This window comes from Myotis davidii, unplaced genomic scaffold (genome assembly GCF_000327345.1).
Source record: "Myotis davidii unplaced genomic scaffold, ASM32734v1 scaffold1577, whole genome shotgun sequence".
Taxonomy (NCBI): Eukaryota; Metazoa; Chordata; class Mammalia; order Chiroptera; family Vespertilionidae; genus Myotis; species Myotis davidii.
The window spans coordinates 409,047-431,336 of NW_006288857.1; the positions used below are offsets into that span (position 1 = coordinate 409,047).

The following is a 22,290-nucleotide window of genomic DNA, read 5'->3' on the forward strand; positions in this document are numbered from 1 at the left end:
TGCATGGGACTGCCTGGCCCAGACTACGGGAGCTTACTAGTATCCTTACGAAGTGCGTGTTCTGCTGTCTATTGAGGCACTTTGCATGTATTCTTTAGTTTGGCTGTCACCCACCCCGTGGGCACGAGTGATGATCATTTGTGGATGACGAAGCTGGGCTTCCTGCGGGGAACGGTCTGTCTCAAGGCCACCCAGGAGAGGCCGTGTCAGATGCTGGCCCGCCACATGCTGTCCATCAGTGACCCACATTCATTCATCGTTCGTTGCTTCCCTGCTCTTAATTTTTCCTCATAATCTAACCTGTATTACTTATTTTTCTCCAGTTTTTATTTTTTAAAATATATTTTTATTGTTTTCAGAGAGGAAGGAAGAGGGAGAAAGAGTTAGAGACATCAACGATGAGAGAGAACCATTGATCAGCTGCCTCCTGCATGCCCCCCACTGGGGATCGAGCCCACAACCCGGGCATGTGCCCTTGATCAGAATCGAACCTGGGATCCTTCAGTCCGCAGGTCGACGCTCTGTCCACTGAGCCAAACTGGCTAGGGCTTTCTCCAGTTTTTAAAAAATTAAAACCGTATGTCACTGCTGATCGTAGCTTATAGGAAGAGGTGTGGACAGCACCCATAGGCTCTGGAGTCAGGGTGGCTTGTAGGAAAGATTATGCTCAGGTGGCAGGCCTGGGCCGGAGACCCGGCCCTCCCGTGTGAGCCCAGGGACCTGCGGCCACTTTCCTCTCGAGCCTGTCCATCCCTGTCGTGGAAAGGGCTATAACCTACATGATCACAGCTCTTGACACTCAGGCAATGCAAGCTGGTGCCAGTTAAAGTTCTAATGTCCATTGCGGGGCAGGATTGGGCATTCGTGGCCTGGTCTTCTAGCTTTGTTATCCTCAGGGGCTGTGAGAAAGGGGGCTCAAAACGTGACTCTTAGAGCCATATTGGCTGTCTTTGCTGCAAAGGGCTTTTAAAGGTGGCAGGGGTAGTTTACCTGACCTGGGACCAGGCTGAGCCTTACAAGTGAGCAGCCCAAACCTGGCATGGGCAGCCTGGGCATTAAGGTTAAGGTTGTCCTCCCCACCTGCCCTGTTTCTGAGGTGTCCCTGTGCCTATCTCCAGAGGGCAGCCTTTTAAGTGACCTAACGCGGGGGCTGGCATTCAAGGCGCCTACATCCCACCTGGGCTACCAGTCAGCAGGGTTGGACGCGAGGGATCAAGGTCTCCCTCTGCCCACATGTGTCTTCTTCCTGTCTCTCTCTGTCTCTGGGTGTTTCTTACTGTATTGCCCACATCAATTTCCTCATTTGTTAAGTGTAGACACGTCCTAAGGGGTTCTATGCAGAGCCTTTGATTTAAGTATCTGTTTTATTCTTGGTGCCACATTAAGTGAACTTCTGTCATTATCCCCATTTCTGCTTCTCTGGTCGCCTCTTTTCCTGCTGGTGTTCTCCAGGCCTCAGAACTAGGCATGATCTCAGCGTTTTACAAGTACATCCTCACCACCATGGTGCGTACCCCCAGCAGCCTCTCGGGCCCCATTCCCTCCCGTGATATCTGCACCAGTGGTGCCTGGCCCCGGGCTCACCCTTCTTCTCGTCCCAGGACTTCCCCATCCTGCACCTGGACGGGATCGTGGAGGACTCCTCCAACATCCTGGGCTTCTCCATGTTCAACACCTCGCACCCCTTCTACCCCGAGTTTGTGCGCAGCCTCAACATGTCCTGGAGAGAGAACTGCGAAGCCAGCACCTACCCGGGCCCTGCGGTGAGCAAGCCCCCTGGCCCCCGCACACAGACACTCTGCACACAGATACTCTGGGCCCCTTCAGATCTCTGCCAGTTGGTGCTCAGAGCCTCTGGTGCTCCCACTTCACTTCCCGAGTACCTGCCATGCAGCCTCACTCTGAGATAAGTCTGACCTGTCCTCCTCTCCACCTCCCATGGTGCAGCAGCCACACTGGTCTCCAGGTGCCTCTGCCGCCCCAGCACACGCGCACCTCAGGGCCTGCGCTTCGCTTCCTCATCACCAAGTCATTGCTCAAATGTCCCCTTCGTTGTGAGACCTTCCTTGGTCCCATTAAAAATATGGGAAACTCCCCACGATATAGCCCCCTTCCCTGCTGTATTTTCCTCCATAGCACCTGTCTTTGCTTATCTAATTACCATGTGGCTTGCTCTATATTTTGCTTAGATATCGATACACATACATGATTTTAAGTTCCTTGAGAGCAGGGCTTTCTCTCTGTTCACCATTATATACCAGCACCTAAGACAGCCTGGCTCAGAGTAGGTTTCTGATAATATATGCTGAATAAGTGCAAACATAGAAAAGATGCATATTTATGTGTGTTTGCTCACAGACATCTAGTCATATACCAAGATACTGAGACAGTCCTACGTGCACAGAAACCCATGGATACCGAGCCATGCAGTCGGATGTGCACACATGGACACAGACAGAGGCACATTCATTCGCACCCCTGCGCCTACCTGCATAGCACGAGATTCACACCTGCACATCCACCCAGCTAAGACGTACTCTCGCAGACACACTCACAGACGCCCTGTGCCATCAATCACAGCTCAGTGGCAGCTTGTATGGAGCCCGCACCGTGTGCCAGCGCTGTTTGGAGTTCTTTGCTGCATTATCTTGCTTGATCCCCACCCTAGTACTCAGAGGCAGAAATGGCAATTATCCCCACTATACAGGGGAGGAAACTGAGGTTCAGAGGGTAGTGGGGACTTGGCCCACTACAGGGAATAGTAGAACTGGGCCTTCAGCTCAGACCTGCCTGTCTCCCAGGCCCGGGCTCATAGCCATTATATGCTCCTGCCTCCTAGACACCCGGCCCTGCCCTGTGTATAAACAAATAGGAACATTTGCCCAGCCCCACCCACATAAACATCCCTAGGCACACTGAGAGAGGGGCTGTGGCCATTGTCTCCAGCCGGCATCAGCCATACAGACATGCAGATTCCCAGGCGTACCCTCACCTCAGGCCCATGAACAACCCCTTTGGGGGTGACAGGACTGGCTGTCCAGGCACACTCAGACATGTCCTCCCCTGAACAGACACATGGTCACACGCATTCAGGAAGAGATGCTGCCATAGAGGCCTGGCAGCATGCACACCTTTCCCTGTCACGTGCATTCCCCGAGAAAGACACCAGAGAGTTGACTGAGGGCTGGGGGTGGCACCAGGGGGCTCGGGGACTCCCCTGGCTAAGCTGCCTCTTCCCTGTCCTGCCCCACCTCTGCCCCCACTCAGCTGTCGGCAGCCCTGATGTTTGATGCCGTGCATGTGGTGGTGAGCGCCGTCCGGGAGCTGACCCGCAGCCAGGAGATCGGTGTAAAGCCACTGGCCTGTACGTCGGCCAACATTTGGCCCCACGGGACCAGCCTCATGAACTACCTGCGCATGGTGAGCTGCGAGTGGGAGGGCTGAGGGCAATCAGCCTGCCTCCGGTGGGGGACTCACTGTGTCCACCTTTCGGCCCTTTGCCCTCTCCCCCACCTCCAACCCCACCCAACGCCTCTTGCTCCCTCTGCGCCTCTTCCTTGCTCTTCCCTCTGTCCCTTCTTTCCTGGCTTTCTTCTGCCTGCCGGTACTGCTGCGTCCTGTGTCTTTGTTCCATCACCCCACGTTTGCTGGTGTGTGGTCTTGCTTGTTTAATTGTGGTCCTTCCTGGTCCCTCTCCCTCTCTCTTGTCCCCTCCACCTCTGTCTCTTTCCCCCTGGGCCTCTCCCACCCATCTCTGGGCTCCTGCCACCCCTCCCTCTGGCCACCTCCCACCCTGCTAGGTAGAGTATGACGGGCTGACCGGGCGGGTCGAATTCAACAGCAAAGGGCAGAGGACCAACTACACCCTGCGTATCCTAGAGAAGTCCCGGCAGGGCCACCGTGAGGTGAGCAGGCCCAGGGTGAAGCCAGAGCCCTGACTGGGTGGGTGGGGTGGAGGTGGAATGGAGGGAGGGCGGGGTGGGACCCGACCGGTTAGAGTACCATACCCCTCTCCTCCCCAGATCGGGGTGTGGTACTCTAACCGGACCCTGGCCATGAACGCCACCACCCTGGACATCAACCTGTCGCAGACGCTGGCCAACAAGACGCTGGTGGTCACGACCATTTTGGTGAGTGGCCCTTGTGGGGCGGCAGTAAATGAAGGGGCCTTTCCTGAACGATGCCCAGCCCAGTCCTGGTCAGGAGGAGGGATGCCTCAGCTGGCAAAGCCCACAGCGCCGTGGGGCTGTGACTCATGCACCCAACAACCCCAGACTGGGCCACGGTGTTACCATCCTAATCGCTGCCAGGGCCAGGGAGGCACAGACTCTGCCCTCACAGCTGGCCCAGCCCGGGCTCCGCCAGCCTGCTGTGCGTTGCACAGCGGAGAGGAAGGCCTGGCTCACAGGAGAGCGCCATGAGCATTCCACGCGGCCACGCAGGCAGGGAGGGCACCGCACAGTGTCTGGCCCATGGAAGGCCCCGTCAGTTACGGTCAGGAGTGGCCATTTTGTCACACTTGCCAAGTATATTGACACACATGTTAACTTATTTAATGTCCATCTTGAAGATGTGGAAACCGAGGCTCAGGAAGGTGAAGCGACTTGCCCAGGGTCTCACAGCAAGGAAGTGGCGTAGTCAGGATGGAAGTGAGTCTCTGAGGCCCCAGAGCCTGTGCTCTGAATCTCCAGTCCTCTCGTCCCCTCACTGTCCCGCAGCCCACTGGTGCTGCTGCTGCATTTGCCAGACCAGAGCCAGGCCTTGTGGGTCAGGAATATTCACCGAGCACTGTTCTGCATGGGCACTGTGCTAGGCCCTTTGACGGTGTCACTCTTTAAACATCTCAGCCACTCCATAAGGTTTGTCTTATTTTCCTTCTTTTGAAGGTAAGGAAACAGGTCCCACAGCAAGTGCCTGCTGGAGCTGAGTGTTAGTCTTCGAGGCCATGCCCTCTCCCCTGCAGCCCTGCCACCCGCCGGGCACAGTGGCCTCTAGGAGGTCAGGGAGGGGTGACACGCAGGATCTGGTGAGCAGGAAGCTGTCGGGAGCAGCTGGGCTTAGAGGCTGGGCATGCCGCAGCCATGCTCTTTGCAGCAGCCAAGTCCCTGGCCCACTGGCATCCACGTCTTGGGGGTCCCTCAGTGCCTCTGTGAGCTGAGCTGGCTGGTGCTATGGATCCTGAGGTTGAAAGCATTACCACAGGTTCCACAGGATGTCAGAGGCCCCCTAAAGCAGAGTGTCGAGGGGCCATTCCCTCAGTCCCTAGGGAACTTCTGATCTAAAAGTGGACTTCGAGTCCCTCTGGAGAAGGGCCAGCGATCCTGCTGGGGAGGGACAGATGGCCTGCAGACAGGAAACCAGACACTTCGTAACAGCCTCACTGAGAGCCCTATGGGCCAGGCAGGCTGGCTGGCAGAAGTCGGACCTCCGTGCTTGTGGGAGTGTTTGCCAGTTCCAGGGCCTTCCCGGGGCCTGAAGAGATAGGGTGCTTGGTGGGGAGCAGGGGCAAAGGTCAGGGAGGGGGTGTCAAGAGAGCAGAGCCATGATCCTAGGGCAGCCCAGGGCCATTTGGATATTTATAACATCATTTAAGGGCCATACAAATGATCAATTTAAAAATTAGCTTGCTATACTTGGTCAAACATTTAATTAACTCTCCCCTAATGCCTGACAGGACCAGACCAAATGATTTCGCAGGCCTTGTGCAAATGATCAATTTAAAAATTAGCTTGCTATACTTGGTCAAACATTTAATTAACTCTCCCCTAATGCCTGACAGGACCAGACCAAATGATTTCGCAGGCCTTGTGTGTCCCTAGGGCCAGACATTCCCCAGCCCTGACCTAGGGACTTCGAGTTTCTTCTCACACTTACCTCTTCTCCCCAAGGCCCATAAGCCAGTGTTCTCTTCCTGATACTCATTCTCTTGATGGATTCATTCATTCCACAAATATTTTCTGAAGCTGCTGTGTGTCAGGCTTTGCACAAGTTCTGGAGGTACAGGAATGAGTCACACGTGGCCTCATGGTTTCCTTACTTTTGAGGGGAGGGGATCCCAGTTCAATGGAGGAGACAGGCATGGACACAGTCATTCTCACACAGAAAGGAGGGACTGACTCAGCTGTGAAAGGCCCGAGGAAGGCTTCACAGAGGAGGTGGCATTAGACTGGGCTTTAGAAGCTGTGTAGGAGTTGGGTGCACAGAGGAGGCAGGGTGGGCATCTGGGCAGCAGGAGCCACAGAAGCAGGGGCCTCAGGAAGCGTTTGTCAGATTGGACGTGGAGGTAGCTGGCTCCGTGTGCACAGCCAGATGTGCCTGCTGATTCACTAACATTTTCTGACTTGTGTTTCTGGACAAGGGCCTTTGTCAGATACTTGGGGATTCAGACTTGAGTCAATGTGGGCGCCTGGGCAAGATGCAGTCAGGACTTGTCTTATGCCCAGCTCTGTCCCCAGGGCCTAGAGTGGTGCCTGGCACCTAGTAAGCATGGAGGGGTGGTGAGTGCTGCCACAGAGGTGGGAGGGTCTCTGAAGGACTCATTTATGCTTACCCCCTGTACCTTGAAGGTGTTGAGTGAAAGGGGTGGGGCCAGATTGGAATAGCTCCTGGGTGCATAAGGGAGGCTGAAGGAGAGGGAGGTGCTCCAGGTGGGGGGAACACAAGGCCTGAGCTGGGCTGGGCTGTCGGCAGGGAGGGGGATCTGATGTGGAATGTTGGGAAGCAGTGAAGATAGGGTGTGGTGCCTGTGATGCCCAAGGACTGGGCCAAGGGAGGGAACAGGAGAAGTTTCTCAACAGGGTGGGAGTGTCCCTGGGGTGGGGCTCACAGGTCTGGAGCTGAGAGGGCTGGCTGGTGACAAGTTGAGAGAGGCCCACAGGAAGGTGAGGGTGTAAGAGGAGGCCCCAGGAGGTGAGTCTGTGCAGGGGCCTTTCCTCAGGCCCTGCTCCTGGAGAGCCCTCACTTGGTCCCCATGATTCCCTTCATCAAGCAGCTGTGATGTCGCATCCTGCTCTTTGGTGCCTCTGGGTCAGGTATTCCTGTCTTCACTGCCTACCACTCAGGTTGTCCATACTTTCATTTGTAAAATGGGTCTATTAATCTCATTTTGAAGGGTTGTGGGGGGATTGCATGAGATCAGAAGGCACCCTTGGTGGCGCCCAGCATGATCGTGGTAAGCACACACGAGCCCTTTCCCCTTCTCTCTTGTCATCTGGCATCCTTGATAGAAACATCAGTCATCTTGGCTGATGTCTTTGAGCACTTACTCTTCAGCTCTGAGTTGGGTACCCTTATGGCCCCTGATTTTCAGATGAGGGTTAAGTGACCGCCCCAGTCACCCAGCTAGAAGGTGGCAGAGCCCACATACCTGTCCATTGCACTACACTGCCTTGATTTGCCTCATTTTTTTGCTCTTTTCTGAGCCCAGAGGACTGTGTTCTAGGCTTGGCTCTACCATTCGCATGCTACATAACCTGGTGGGTGTCTTCTCTCCATCCTCAGTTCGCGCCTTTAAAGTGGGGGAATTGAATGTTCATAGAGTGAAGGGGCTAGACTAGATCAGGGTTGTTTAAACAGCACTCCAGGAAGTCCTGGATATGGATTTGGGTCCTGGGTTCACGGAAGGCATGCAGCTTTCGAGGAATGTTCTAGAACCCACCCTACTTAATTTTTTTGTTTGTTCTTAGTGGGTTTTTTTTTTTATATTTTATTGATTTTTTACAGAGAGGAAGGGAGAGAGATAGAAAGTTAGAAACATCGATGAGAGAGAAACATCGATCAGCTGCCTCCTGCACATCTCCCACGGGGGATGTGCCCACAACTCAGGTACATGCCCCTGACCGGAATCGAACCTGGGACCTTTCAGTCCGCAAGCCGACAAGCTATCCACCGAGCCAAACCGGTTTCGGCTGTTCTTAGTTTTAAGAGATTTTTATGGAAGTGTAACATGCATACAGAAACGTGCACAAATCCTAAATGTACTGCTCGCCGAATTTCCAAAAACTGAATACACCCATGGAACCAGCCTTCCCACCCGAGCCCTCCTCATGTCCCTTCTGGTCTCTGACCCTCCAAAGTAACTACCATCTCAACTTCCATCACCACAGATTAGCTTTTCCACCTTTGAACTTCATGTAAATAGCTTCATACCCTATGTTCCCTCTTTTGTCTGGCTTCCTCTGTTGATGGGTTTGTGAGATTCATCCATGTTGGATTAGTTTAGTTTCATCGTTACATGTTCTGTTCTATGAACGTAACACAGTTTACTTAGGAGTTGTTTTTAGTGTTTTTCTATTATGAAAAGTCCTGCTATGAACACCTACTACATGCCTTCTGGTGAACACAGCGTTTCCGTCCAGTGTTCACCCAGGAGTGGAATTGCTGGGCCTATCAGCTTTAGGAGATGCTGCCGGAGTGCTGTCCATAGTGGCAGTGCCACTTTGCACCCGCACCAGTAGTGTGAGAATGAGCATTTCAGTTACTCCTCATTTTCTCCAGTGATGAGCATATACAGGACCTAATTACACTCTGGTTTTCACCGGCATTTCCCTAATGATCAGGGAGGCTGACCACCTTTTTCTGTTTGTTAGCTATTTGGAAATCTTTTGGGAAGTCTCTGCTCAAGTCTTTTACTATTTTTTAAAAATCGGGATATATGACCTTTTTATTGATTTGTGAGTTATTTATATATTCCTTCTATAAAGGATACTATCCTTTGTAGAAATATGTATTACAGATGTCTTCTCTCACTTTGTGGCTTGCTTTGCCCTCTCACTTGTATGTGTCCCCCCACCCCCCGCCCATGATATATTTTTCAATCCTCACCTGAGAATATGTTTTTTAAGTTGATTTTAGAGAGAGAGGAAAGGAGAGGGGGAGAGAGAGAAACCTCCATGTGAGAGAGAAACCTTGATGGGTTGCCTCCCATGTACATATTGATCAAGGATCGAACCCACAACCTTTCAGTGTATGAGACAACACCATAACCTGAGCCATACTGGCCAGGCCCCCCAGTGATATATTTTGATGAAATTTTATCTTTAAAAAAATAATTTATTGATTTTTAGAGAGAGGGAGAGAGAGAGAGAAACATCAATCGGCTGCCTTTTGTGTGCTCCCCACCCAGAATTGAGCCACAACCCAGGCATGTGACCTGACCGGGAATTGAATTGGCAACTCCCTGGTGCATGGGATGATGCCCAACCCACTGAGCCACACTGGCCAGGGCAATGAAAATATTTTTAATTTTACTAAAGTTCACTTTATTGTGTTTTTTTTCCTTTATGGTTAATTCTTTTTGAATTTAATGATTCTCTGGACCAAGGTCATAAAGTCTATTTGTTTTCTAAAATTAACAAATTTTCCTTTTATATTTGGATCTACAATCTACCTGGAATTGATTTTTATGTATCATGTGAGGTAGGAGATCAGAATACATTTTTTTCCCATATGAATATACTTGGTTGAACAGCACCATTTATTAAAATGGTCATTCATTTTTAAAATATATTTTTATTGATTTTAGAGAGGAAGGGAGAGGGAGATAGAAACATCAATGATGACAGAGAATTATTGATCGGCTACCTCGTGCACCACCGCTACTGGGGATCAAGCCCACAACCAGGCATGTGTCCTTGACTGGAATTGAACCTGGGACCCTTCAGTCCGCAGGCCGATGTTTTGTACACTGAACCAAACCAGCTAGGGCAAAATGGTAATTCTTTACCCCTTCACCACAGTCTTACCTTTGTCATAACTGAGTATCCACTCATGTGTGGGTTTCCCACATTCTGTTCTTTTTTTTTTTTTTAATAGACTCCAGGCAGACTTTTTTAAAAAATATATTTTATTGATTTTTTACAGAGAGGAAGGGAGAGGGATAGAGAGAGTCAGAAACATCGATGAAAGAGAAACATTGATCAGCTGCCTCCTGCACACTCCCTACTGGGTATGTGCCCGCAACCAAGGTACATGCCCATGACCAGAATCGAACCTGGGGCCCTTGAGTCCACAGGCCGATGCTCTATCCACTGAGCCAAACTGGTTAGGGCCCACATTCCGTTCTTTATCCATTTGACCAGCTTTGCTGTCATGCCACATTGTCTTACATACCATATCTTTAAGTTAAGTATTAATATCTGATGGATAAGTCCTCCGGTTTTCATGTTCTTTAGAATTGCTTTGGTTCTTGACCCTTTGCATTTCCACCTATATTTAAATGTCATACTTCAAAAAATTGAAATATTTTACTAGTTACTATTCAGAAGTCTAAACTGGGGGAGGAACAGTTTAATATAAACCTAAATTAAATGGAATTCAAAGAGGAGATAAGGAGTGAAAAATCAGTGTCCTTTTCTCTCCAGTTCCCCATAGGCCACATCCTTCCAAAAGGTCTGCACATACAAGCACGTCCCCACTCTCTCCTTCACAAAGAGTAGCATATTGTACACATTCTGTAGCTTGTTTTTCCCCCTCTTAATAGATCTGAGAGAACTTGTTATTTTAGTAGTTGCCTGGGATACTTTGGTGACGTCAGCAGTCTTTTAAACCTGTGCCGAATTAGGTTGCTCCAGTCTTTGTTCCCACTACAAGCAATGCTGCCGTGACTCCAGGACCTGCGTTTTTGTGTACAGGTGCACAGACATTTGTAGGATGAATTCTTAACCCAGACTTAGCAACAGCCCACTGTCTGTCTGCAGTGCTTCCACAGAAGGTCCCTGAGGAAGCCTGAAAACCTTGGATTAGAGGCTCCTTTAAGAGCCTCAGTTCTGACGGTCTGGGGCTCTAGGTTGAGTCCTACAGCATCGTTTTCTGATCCTGAGTTCTGTTCACAGGCACAGGCCCTCTTTCTGGCCCTATAACCCCAGACCCTGGTCCTGAGGCCTCAAATCCACAACCCAAGTGCCTCAACCTTGAATCTGAGATCAGCTTGGCCTGCTGGAAGGAACAAGGGGATTGGACCCCACAGCAACTGGGTTTTGAATCCCAAATCTTCCCAGTCTCCCCTTCCCACTGTCCTGCTTCCGCTGTGTGGCCTTGGGCAAGACACTTGACCTCCCTGAGCTTGTTTCCTTCCTCCTTTGCATGTGAAGAGGGTTTAGTAGAGCCTTCCAGCTAACAGCGGTGCTTATCTAGATAACTCTTGATGTTTTATTCTCCAGCTTTGATATCTGACCTGGGTCCCCAGCTCTATGTCTGGGATCTCCCATGTTGCTCTCGGGTTCTGTCCACTTGAGTTCAGTCTAGCACAGGGCTTCAGGGCAGAGCTTCGGAGTCAGACTGACTGTCCATCTCAGCCGCGTACTCCTTCACTTCTCGGGACCTCAGTGTCCTCATCTCTAAAGCAGAGGTAATAATACCGACCTCCCACGCTGACAGAATAGCTGTCACAGCGAGCCACAGGAAACACTAGCTGCGCCGCTATTATTAGTAGCATCTCACATTCCTACCCCCAGTTCCACAGTTTTGGATTTGAAAAGGCAGCTTGGTCGAGAGGAAAAAAGCACTAACCTCCCTGCATGTCATCGCCCCTCAGCTGAAGGGCTTTGTGGAGTCCTGGAATCCAGAGCTCATAACAGGATCTGGCCTCACTGTACCTACCTGTGTAACCACCTCAAGACCCAGAAGCTCGCAACTATAATAATTATTATTTCTCACAATTCTGTGGTTGACAGAGCAGTCCTGCCGCCCTCCTTGCCTGCTGTGCCCACAGTGGTTAGGCTAAGCTGCCTTTTCCAGAGTGGCTGTGGGTGCTGGCTGCTGGCCAGCACCTCGGTTCACTCATCCTTCAGCAGACGGGCCTGGGCTTCCTTACACAGTGGTCCCAGAAGGCTGCTCTGAAGGCCCCGGCTCTGGAATTCACACAGCATCACTTGCACGCATTTTGTTGGCCAAAGCGAATCTTGAGGCCAGCTCAGAGCCAAGGGGTGGGGAAATCGGCTCCACCTCTGGGAAGAACTGCAAAATATTGCAGCCACGTCTGCCTGAGAGCTCAGTAATGATGTGCTGAATAACAGAGGTGACATTGTGAGCCTCTGTGAGCCTCAGTTTCCCCATGTGTGAAATAAGTGTAATAACCCCTCCCATCAAAGGTCACTGAGGAATCAAAGGGAGAGAATCCTGAGAACACATGCAGCACAGGGGCTGTACTCCGCAGGCGCTCAGCTCATGCTCACTGTCATTGCCAGAGCTCTCCTGGCTCTTTCCTAAGCTCTGACTCCTTTTGTTCCTAAGTCCACAGAGATACCACACAAACAGCCACTTAGAAAATGACTATGTCAAGGTAAGTGTCCCTTTTGTTACGAGCATCTTTGGAGGCCTCATCCCACCGGCACTTGGAGTATTCTCTCAGCTTTTGCACTTACTTGGCATGATGGGAGTCAGTCGAGCTTTGCTCGAATACATAAATTTGCTCGAATCCCTCAGAAATAAGCATCATCGTAAGAACCAGCTCTAGGCCAGAGATTGCAAACTGTCAGGTGTTTGTTTAGCCTGCACAGCATTTAAAAAATGTTAACAGAATTTGAGTTGTGACTAACCTTTATAATTGGGAGATCTTACAAAACTACTTGGGTTTCCAAATTCTCTCAACATGGGCCACCTGACATCTCACGCCCATCTCCCTCCTGGTGGCACTGGGCCGGAACTGAATCCTGGTGGCGACCCTACTGGGTCCCTTGCTGGCTCCTGAAGTCAGTTCTCAGTGGCTCACTACAGGTTGTGGGGAAAATAAACACGGAGCAGAGCGGAACGTAGCAGGGTGTATTGCCATCGCACAAGCCTGTTTTGTGGAACCGAGTCTCGTTATGGCATGTGAGTACATGCGCATATATGTGTGTAGTTTGGGTTACAAAGTAAAAGGAATCTCACTGTGGGTCATGGTCAGAAATTTGAAAGACCTTGTTCCAGCTCAGCATGACCTCCATCCAGTCTGATTCACTCTTAGGTTGCCTGCCTCCCTCATAGACAGTTGAGATTGAGACAAATGAACGCCAGGGTGTCTGGTGGAGATTAAAACAGCACCTGTGATCTGGGGGCTGGTAGGGTCCATGTGCTTTTGCCCTTGGCTTTCAGGCCTGGTTCCCACTCATTGGATTCTGGATCTAGCTGCCCAGCCTCGGCTCCAGGATCCTGATGCAGCCCCCAGACGCCGGACTCTGACCCTCCTTCTCCCTTGCCTCTCCAGGAAAACCCATACGTCATGCGCCGGCCCAACTTCCAGGCCCTGTCGGGAAATGAGCGCTTTGAGGGCTTCTGCGTGGACATGCTGCGGGAGCTGGCTGAGCTGCTGCGCTTCCGCTACCGCCTGCGGCTGGTGGAGGACGGGCTGTACGGGGCACCCGAGCCCAATGGCTCCTGGACGGGCATGGTCGGCGAGCTCATCAACCGGGTACGGCTGCGTTGGGCCAGGGCTGGGGAAGGGGTCACAGCCTGTGGGGTAACGGCAGGTGGCAGGGGGCAGCGAGGGGAGTCTCAGAACCAGTCTGGCACATAGCAGAAGAGGAATGAGTCCCTGGGGGCTCCTTACACCTATGGTATACCATGCACCTGTGCCTTCTATGTCCCAGACATTTGCCAAATGCTCCCCTGTGCCACCAGGGCTTAGCTGGTGCTCAAAGGTTTGAGCAAATGAAAGGGATGTGGAGTGGGAAGCAGGCAGAGCACAAGTAGGTTGAGAGAAAGGCAGGGCTTGGGCCAGGAGAGCAGGGACTATGCCTCATTTATACGCTATGCTCAGCACCTGCCAGGAGGTCTGGCACATTACAGACATCAAGTCCGCTCCATCAGTGTTTGTTGAGCACCTACTATGTCTTTGTACCATGTTGGCAGCACAGGTGAGCACAATGGACCTTGATCCTGCCTCCAAGAATTTAGTGTCTCCTTAGAATGCAGAAAAGCAAATGAACGCAAGACAGAGCCCTTGGGGCTATGATGGGGGAAGTTCAGTCTTAGAGGAGGATTCTTACCTAGCCAGGCATCCAAGGAAGGCTTCCTGGAAGAGGTGACACCCAAGTGGATACTCAAAGGGTGCAGAGTCAGAAAGATGAAAGGGGTAAGGGAGGAGGGCATTGTTTTCGGAGCTCAGGAAATGGCATTTGCAAAGGTGGGGGATAAGAGAGTGGGGCACACTGGAAGTGCCAGTGGGTCCTGAGTGTGTGCAGGATTTGGATGAAGGTGAGGAGGGAGAGGCAGGGTCCTAGAGGTCATAGGTGAGGGTGCACTGGAAAGAATATTTTGGAGTTAGACCAACCTGGGTTTGAGTGTTCAGTGTGTCATTTCTCTTCTCTGAACGTCAATTTCTCCTCCCCGGGATGGGGATAATGATATCTGACAGGTGTGCAGTGAGAGCTACAGGAAATGGACAGCACCGCACACATTGCTTGTCAGAGAGGAGTGCCCGTCATAGTTCCTCTTTTTATTCCAGGCACTAGAAGCTGTGGGCAAATGCCCAGAGGCAGGACTGTGCCATGGGAGACAAACAGGCCCCAACTTGGGGCACACCCAGGCAGGTGTGCAGAGCAAGGACCTATGGCCGTGAACGGTCAGGGCAGCTTTGACATTGGACTTGGCTAAGGGCACTGGAGATTCTCACTCTCCTGACTTTTCCATCCCAGAATTCACTGCATCAAAGCCTCTGAATGTCACCAGGATAGACTTGAGAAGGCCACTTTGCTTGACAAGGACATTTATCCCATAGGACACAGATTTCAAAAGTTGTTTTGATTGCAGAACCTTTTTTGTAATTGAAAGTGCCCTCAGAACCCTGGACAAAGCAGGCTGCTCTGGTGGAGGCGGAGGTGGGGTGTCCCCGGGGTCCTGGGTCTCTCCAACCCCACCCCACCGGCAGGCCTGAGGCACAGTTCCACAGGCTGCCAGGTTGAAAGCTTCTGCCCCAGGTGGTTTAAAGGCCCTGCAGCCAGAACCTGAGGAGACAGGAGGCGAGGAGTGTGATAGCTGGTGCCTAGCACCCACCCCACTGTCCAGTTTCTGCATGACCTCCACTTCCACAGGTCAGTCAAGGCCCCCAGAAATAAGTAGACTCCATAGTTGCCCCCCAGCTGAAGTCACTAAACTGGACACCAGTTCATTCTTCAACAAAGAAATAGTGGGATAGTCCTGTTGAGAGCTGCATGACCTTGGGCAGAGTCTTAACCAGCTGTGCGTTGGCCTGCCCCACAGGATTGTGGGAGAATTTGGTGCGATGGTACCTGGGAGAGCATAGCACAGATCAGTTGCTGCAGTTGTGGTCTTTAGTCCCATTTGAATTTTGGCGTTGCTGCATAGTAGCTGTGTGACCTTGGGTAAGTTACTTAACCTTCCTGTAACATCATTTCTTCCACTAAAATTGGGAAAACCACAGGTGTTAGCACACAGGGCTGTCATTCACATGAAACGAGTTAATCCAGGTAGGGCCTTAGAACAGGACTGGCAGGTGGTGGGTACTGTGTACAGGTGCCCTATTCATATTATTGTTAATGTTATTTCTATTGGTGCAGCCAGCACATACATATATTCATGCATTTGTCCATTCTCCAGCCACCTAGCATTTATTGAGTGTCTACTGTATACCAGGCCTTGAACTATACCCTGGGGATGTAGTGGCCAGGCCTGGCCTGGCTCTTTCTGAGTGGGTTAAAGAGTTTGGTCTCAGAAGGAGGTCCACAGGATGTGCCCCCCAGGGTTTGAACTGGCTTAAGTGAGAAAACAGAATCAGTGGGGTGGGGGGCAGCAGGAGGGGGGCAGGATGACCAGCGGGGAGGTGGGCCGCAGAGATGGAGACCAGGGGAGGCTGGAGTGCAGGCTGGGGGATATAGGTGAGAAGATGTGGGCATTCCTCCCGTTTCTGGCTCGGGCAGCTGGGCGATGGCAATGACATTTAGGGAGAGAACACTGGAGGAGGAGCAGGCTGGCAGCGCAAAAGACAGGCGGGGTTTGGCCTGGCCCAGGCTCAGCTGTCTGCCGTGGGATGGCCGAGTGCGCTGAGCTTTGCGCAGATGCTCCCACCAACCTCACAGCAGCAGCAGCTGCATTTGTTGACTTCATACCACTTGCCAGGAGCTTTTAAAGTGTTACCTCCTTCTAACAATCCCTCATGGCCCAGAGGATCACGGCCCTCCTACCAGTGTGAGCTCTGGGACGCAGCAGTGAAAGGACTCGCCCCTCCACCCCCACCACACACACACACACATACACAGGGCACCCAGGTGGTTCTGATGCAAGGCATGTGCCCTTTACAGACACCCAGCAGGTACTCGGGAAGCCTGCAGCGAGCACGCCTGCCAGGCCCTTGGCCAAGCTTTTTGAACATGTGTTAACTCTTTGACTCTTCATGGCCACTCCATAAGGAGGGCCTGGTATTAGCCCAGTTTTCTCTAATGGACAGAGGGAGACACCAAGGTATCATGTCCAGGCCACACGGCTAGTGTCAGGCAGAGCCAGGGCTGGCACCCCAACAGGCTGTCCCAGAGCTGATGAGTGACTTCCAGATGGAAGACAGCCCGGTGCACCGGCATCCCCTGAGTCACCCCCGGCCAGGCGCAGGACTCACCAGCCAGTCTAGAATTACGGTCCATTTATTCCACCCAGTGGCCACTGCCGGAATCGGCCTCCCTGCCATCACTGCATTCAGGCCCAGTCCCTCTCACATCCTCCTCACTGGCCTACAGCTCCCCCCTCCCCCCATTCCAGTGTGCCCTTCAGTGGAATCTTCCCACAATGCAAATCTGACCTGTCACTTGCATGCCTTAGCAATAGCGCCCCAGGACCTGCAGGATAAAGTCTGGGCCCTCCAGCTGGGCCCTCGAGGCAGAGCAGATGTCTTAGGCTGGGGTCCAGGAAGTGACTTTAAGGTGGAGCCTAGTAGGCAGGAGGTATATTGGGGTGCCCTGGGACACCAGCCCTGTGAGGGAGTGAAGGAGCAGGCTTGAGCAGAGAAAGGAACTGAGCTATGATGCAGTTATAAACAGGCTTCAGCTGTCCCTCGGACGGCTCTGGAGCTGGGATGGCCATCGAAGGCATCCCCTGAGGTAAGGGGGTAAGCCTTTATACTCCCACCTATACATCATTGCAGAGGACTGTCATCAGGGAGGGTCAGGGCCTTGGGTGAGGGGGTTCTTTCACCCCAGAGCTGAGAGTGGTTGGCCACCAGCACTCTGCGGCTGGCCAACGAGTGCTCCATCCTGAAGGAGAGTCTGGGTGGCCACACGGCACACGGCCGCCAGCTGTGAGCTGGTTCGGAGCCAGGCAGAGCCAGCCTCAGGTGGCACGTAATCCCTTGCAAACCAGTTCATCTCTCTGAGCTCAATCTCCCCTCTAAAACAGGAGGTGATATTACCTCCCTCACAGAGGTTGGTGGGGAGTGGGTGAAAGAGAATGCAAAGTCCCAGAGTAGAGCCCCGATCACGAGGGCCTGTGGGTAAGGAGTTTGGACGTTATTTTATTGTGTTGCGAAGCAATTGGAAGGTTTTAAGCAAAGAATGTGCTATGATCTAATTTTTAAAATTTTTCTTTTTCTTATTGAGGTGAAATTCATGTAACAAAATAACCATCTTTTTTAAAAAAAATATATTTTATTGATTTTTTACAGAGAGGAAGGGAGAGAGATAGAGAGTCAGAAACATCAATGAGAAAGAAACATCGATCAGCCGCCTCCTGCACATCCCCCACTGGGGATGTGCCCGCAACCCAGGTACATGCCCTTGACCGGAATCGAACCTGGGACCCTTCAGTCCGCAGGCCGACGCTCTATCCACTGAGCCAAACCGGTTTCGGCAAAATAACCATCTTAAAGTATACAGTTCAGTGGCAGTACATTCAGTGTTGTACAACCATCACCTCTGTCTAGTTCCAAAACGTTTTCTCCACTCCCAAAGGAAAACCCCATGCCTATTACGTGGACCCCATTTCCCCTTTTCCAAGCTCCTGGCAACCACCAATCTGCTCTGTCTCCCTGGATTTACCTATTTCATGTCTTTCATATCAATGGAATCATCCAATATGCGGCCTTTTGTGTCTGGCTTCTTTCAGCGAAATGTAGTCGAGGTTCATTCACATTGAAGCATCTGTGCTGCATTCCTTTTCAGGGCTGAATAATCTTCCATTGTATGGATGTGCCAGCTTGATTTGATTTTTAAATGATTTAAAAATCATCACTTTCGCTATCCTCTTGAAAAATAACTATAATGGGGCAAGAGTAGAAACAGGATGGTGCATTTAGAAGGCCATTGGAGCGTTTGGAAGAGTGGAGATGCAGGTGCGTGCTAAAGTGGTAACCGTGTCAGGCCTACCCAGTGGGGAGAGAGGAATGGAGGCTGACCGCAGGGTTTGGCCGTAGCAGCTGTGTGGATGGCGAGGCTGATTTCCACCTTGGGAGGGTGTGAGATGAGCAGTTTGGTGGGGTGGTGAAATAAGTTATCTCTGGACATGGATCCTTTGAGATGCCTATTTGAAATTCAAGTGGAGAAATACGGATTTCATTGTGCGCTGAGCGTGCATTGTTTAACTCACCCCCTGTTGATGGCTACTTGGGTGGTTTCCAGGTTTCGCTAGTATAGGCAATGCCACCATTCGCTGGGCCTGTGGATTTGTGGGTGTGTTCCTGCGGGAAGAATTCCAAGCAGTGGAAGCACTGGGTCAAAGGCTATGAATGTTTTTTAGTTGATACTGCCAAATGGCTGTTCGAAAAGGTTCCACCAATTTGTATTTCCACCAAAAGTGCACAAGAATATCAAAATCCCTGCACCCTTGCCAACAATGGGTATTATCAATCTTTTTAAAAAGCTTTGCCAATCTGAAAGGCTAAAAATGGTATCTTATTGTTTCCTCCTAAATAGGATGTTACGTGGCTGCCTATTAATTCCTGTGTGGATATACTATAATTAGTAAAACATTTTTTTTTACATTTAGTTGTTTCCAGGTATTTTGTTGTTGTTGTTTTCCGGTTATAAGCAACTGTAAACAAACATCTTTATGCACAAAAGCTTTGTTTGATTCTCTGACTAGAATGAGTGCGTGAAAGAGGAAGACTCTTTATATGGCTTTGGTTATATATTGTTGAACTACTCCCTGGAAAGACCACACCGGTTTCTAAACAGACCCCTTCTCAGCACTGAGGGTTTTGATTGGCTTTTAGATATTTAGACAACCCCCTGCCATTTTTACAGACGGCAAATCTTTCTGACTTTTCCTGCTTTGACTGGGGGACCATGGCGAGACTTATGTGGTCAGGTGATAAATGGAGTGTGAGCCCAAGTTCAACTCAGAATGGGCTTGCCAGGCCCCTGGACCCACCCTGTGTTTTCCAGGTCTTGGTCCTACAATTGAGATAGATGCATGTGGTTGCTGGCAGAGCTGACCTGTGGAGTCAGGGCCATTATGGTAGCGAGAGCCAAGTGGAAGCCCCTAGGACTCCCATCTTTCCCAGGATAGTAATCCAAGAGCAATTCTATATCCTTTGGGGGGAATTGCAGTGATTAGTGCTGCCATTTCATTAATGGCTGGAAAGAAGCGTGGTAGTGATCTCATCCCTGTTCGTCTGGTCTGTTTGGTCTGTGCAGAAGGCAGAGGGTCTTGAAGAATGACTGTGGGTTAGTATAAATGTAATCGGGTGGTGACTCCAGTTGCAGTTGTTGCCCCAAATGAAGTGTCTTTGCTGTAGCAGGCCAACACAGCCCTTGGCAGCTGGTGTGAGCTACTGACTTGGCAGACGCTTTTTCTCTGCGTGGCTTTCCCAGGACCACCGGAAGCAGGCGCACACCCATGCCTTCAGTTTTACCTCAGGGCAACTTCAACTCTCCTGCTTCCTGTCTTCACATAGGCCTCTGAGAACTTGATCTCAACAGTCCACACAGTGTCTCAACAGTCCACACTGTGTCTCAACAGTCCACACAGTGTCGGCTGGCCCACTCCATTGAGCAGGAAGTAGCACTTAGGAGTGGGTGGAGTAAACCTAACCCACTGCTGACAGCCCACGGTCAGGCTCCAGTCTAGAGACGAAAGCCACCAGCTACTTTAACGGAGAGAATTCTATGTAAGAATTGTTAACAGATGGAAAGTTGTTAACCAGCTGGCTGAAGAGTAAAAGGGAAAAATACAAAGGAATCGTGGAAATAGCAGCTCTAAGAAAGCTGAGGGTTGAGGGCACAGGGGAAGAAGTTGGAAAGAGCCCTAGCTGGTTTGGCTTTGATAGAGTGTCAGCCTGCAGACTGAAGGGTCCCAGTTCAATTCCCCGTCAGGGCACATGCCCGGGTTGTGGGCTCAATCCCCCACGTGGGGTGTTGCAGGAGGCAGCCGATCAGTGATTCTCATCATTGATGTTTCTATCTCTCTCTCCCTCTCCCTTCCTCTCTGAAATCAATAAAAATATATTATAAAAAAGAGAAGACATTGGAAAGATTAAAACTTAGGAACTCAGACAAGGGGCCCAAACCGAGCTGGAATGCAGAGCTCGGAGGCTGGTACTGGCGGCGTTTGGTGTGCGTTTTCGATTTGTGCAGTCTGAGTTGAGTGTGCTACTTCAGTCCATCTGCTGAACAACCCATTTGGCTTTTCATTGTGAGGGAGGCCAGGAGCCGGCTCTGTGCAAGCCGGTCTGCCACGTGGACTGCTGACCTAGCAGATCCAGGGGTGTGCTGGCAGGGATGCAGCCACCAAGAGGTGACTCACAGCTTACACGGCTAGGGTTTGGAACAAATCATGCTCTCTTCTCCTTACTGGGCCCTCCTAGAGACCAAACAGCTGCCCTTGGGCAGTGAGTGGCCATGCATGTCCATTGTAATTCACTCCCAACTGAACACCTCCCCCCAACCCCGCCCACACACACTTCCATTCTTGCCCCTGTGTCTATTCTCATGGAGCCAGATCACATCATGCTCCGATGGGATGTCCTGTTACCCTTGGAGTAGAATCCAGTCCCCTTACCATGGCCTGTAAGACCCTGCCTGACCCTGGTCCTGCTGTGTTGCATGTTTCATTTCTCCCATTCTGCCCCAAACACCCAGCACTGCAAGTTGCTTCCCACCTCAGGGTTTGTGCCTTCTGCCCCATAGCCCAGAACTTTCTCCCCAGGTCTTCTCACACCTGGCTCCCGCACTTCCTTCCTGTTGGTACCAAGACCTCCCTGCAGTGGGGTGGATGGCAGTCTGAATCGTGCTGCCCTCCTTTATTTTTCTTTATAGCATTGGTCACTACTTGATGTCATATGTTAATACTAGAGGCCCAGTGCATGAAATTCGTGCATGGGTAGGACCCTACTGGCTGCCAACTGGGGCCTCCCCTCCCCAGCTGCCAGGTGCTGGCGGGGCCTTTCTTCATTTCGTGCTGTTCCCTGGTGGTCAGCGCATGTCATAGAGAGTGATCAAACTCCAGGTAGGTCTAACTCCCAAGGGGACACTTTGCATATTAGGCTTTTATATTATATATAGATTCATTGCTATATTCCTAAAGCTAGAACTGTGAGTACCCAGTGGTGGGTGTTTCGCAAGTACATGTCGAGCAGGTAATTGAATGAATGAATGAACATGGGAAGGTGGGGTGAGATGGCGGGTATCTCAGTCCATTTAGGCTGCTGTAGCAAAATACCATAAACTAGGTGGCTTGTGGACATTTATTTGTCACAGTTCTAGAGACTGGGAAGTACAGGATCAAGGTGCTGGCAGATTTGGTGTCTGGTGAGGGCTCATAGGCGGCTGTGTCCTCACCTGGCAGAAGGGGTAGGGGAGCCCTCTGGAGCCTCTTTTGTAAGGACACTAATCTCATTTGTGAAGGCTACACTTCATGCCCTAATCACCTCCCAAAGGCCCCCTCCTAAATACCATCACATTGATTTCAACATGAGTTTTGAGGGGACACAAACATTTTATCTACAGAGGTGGGGGATAAGGCTGCTGAGGTAGGGCTGGAGGGCGCTGGGCCTTGGGGCCAGCTGAGGAGCACCTTGTCAGGATTCGCTCCCTCCTCTCATCATTTGGCTCTCATTTCTGGGCTCCCTGGGAGCAGGGAGGACTCGCACACCTGCACCCTGACCTCAGATGCCCTGAGGGTGGAAGGAGAGGCTGGAACAGCCGACAGGTGAAGCCCCCTCAGAGCATGAGTGGTTCTGAATTCTGGTATCAACTAGAGCAGGGTCCTTACTTCATCATGCCTTGGATTCTTTTTTTAAAAATATATATTTTTTTGCTGTAACCGGTTTGGCTCAGTGGATAGAGCATCGGCCTGTGGACTGAAAGGTCCCGGGTTTGATTCCAGTCAGGGGCATGTACCTTGGTTGTGGGCACATCCCCAGTGGCCGGGGGG

General features: G+C 51.2%; 1 protein-coding gene across 1 annotated transcript in view; it reads left to right on the plus strand.

Annotated features, from left to right (window-relative positions):
- Positions 1 to 22,290, plus strand: part of GRIK5 (glutamate ionotropic receptor kainate type subunit 5) — a 50,773-nt gene that overhangs the window by 9,377 nt on the left and 19,106 nt on the right. The window contains 6 exon segments of the mRNA XM_015562199.1: positions 1,453 to 1,506; positions 1,602 to 1,763; positions 3,268 to 3,420; positions 3,801 to 3,905; positions 4,023 to 4,130; positions 13,184 to 13,387. Of these exon segments, the coding sequence (XP_015417685.1) occupies positions 1,453 to 1,506; positions 1,602 to 1,763; positions 3,268 to 3,420; positions 3,801 to 3,905; positions 4,023 to 4,130; positions 13,184 to 13,387 (786 nt within the window).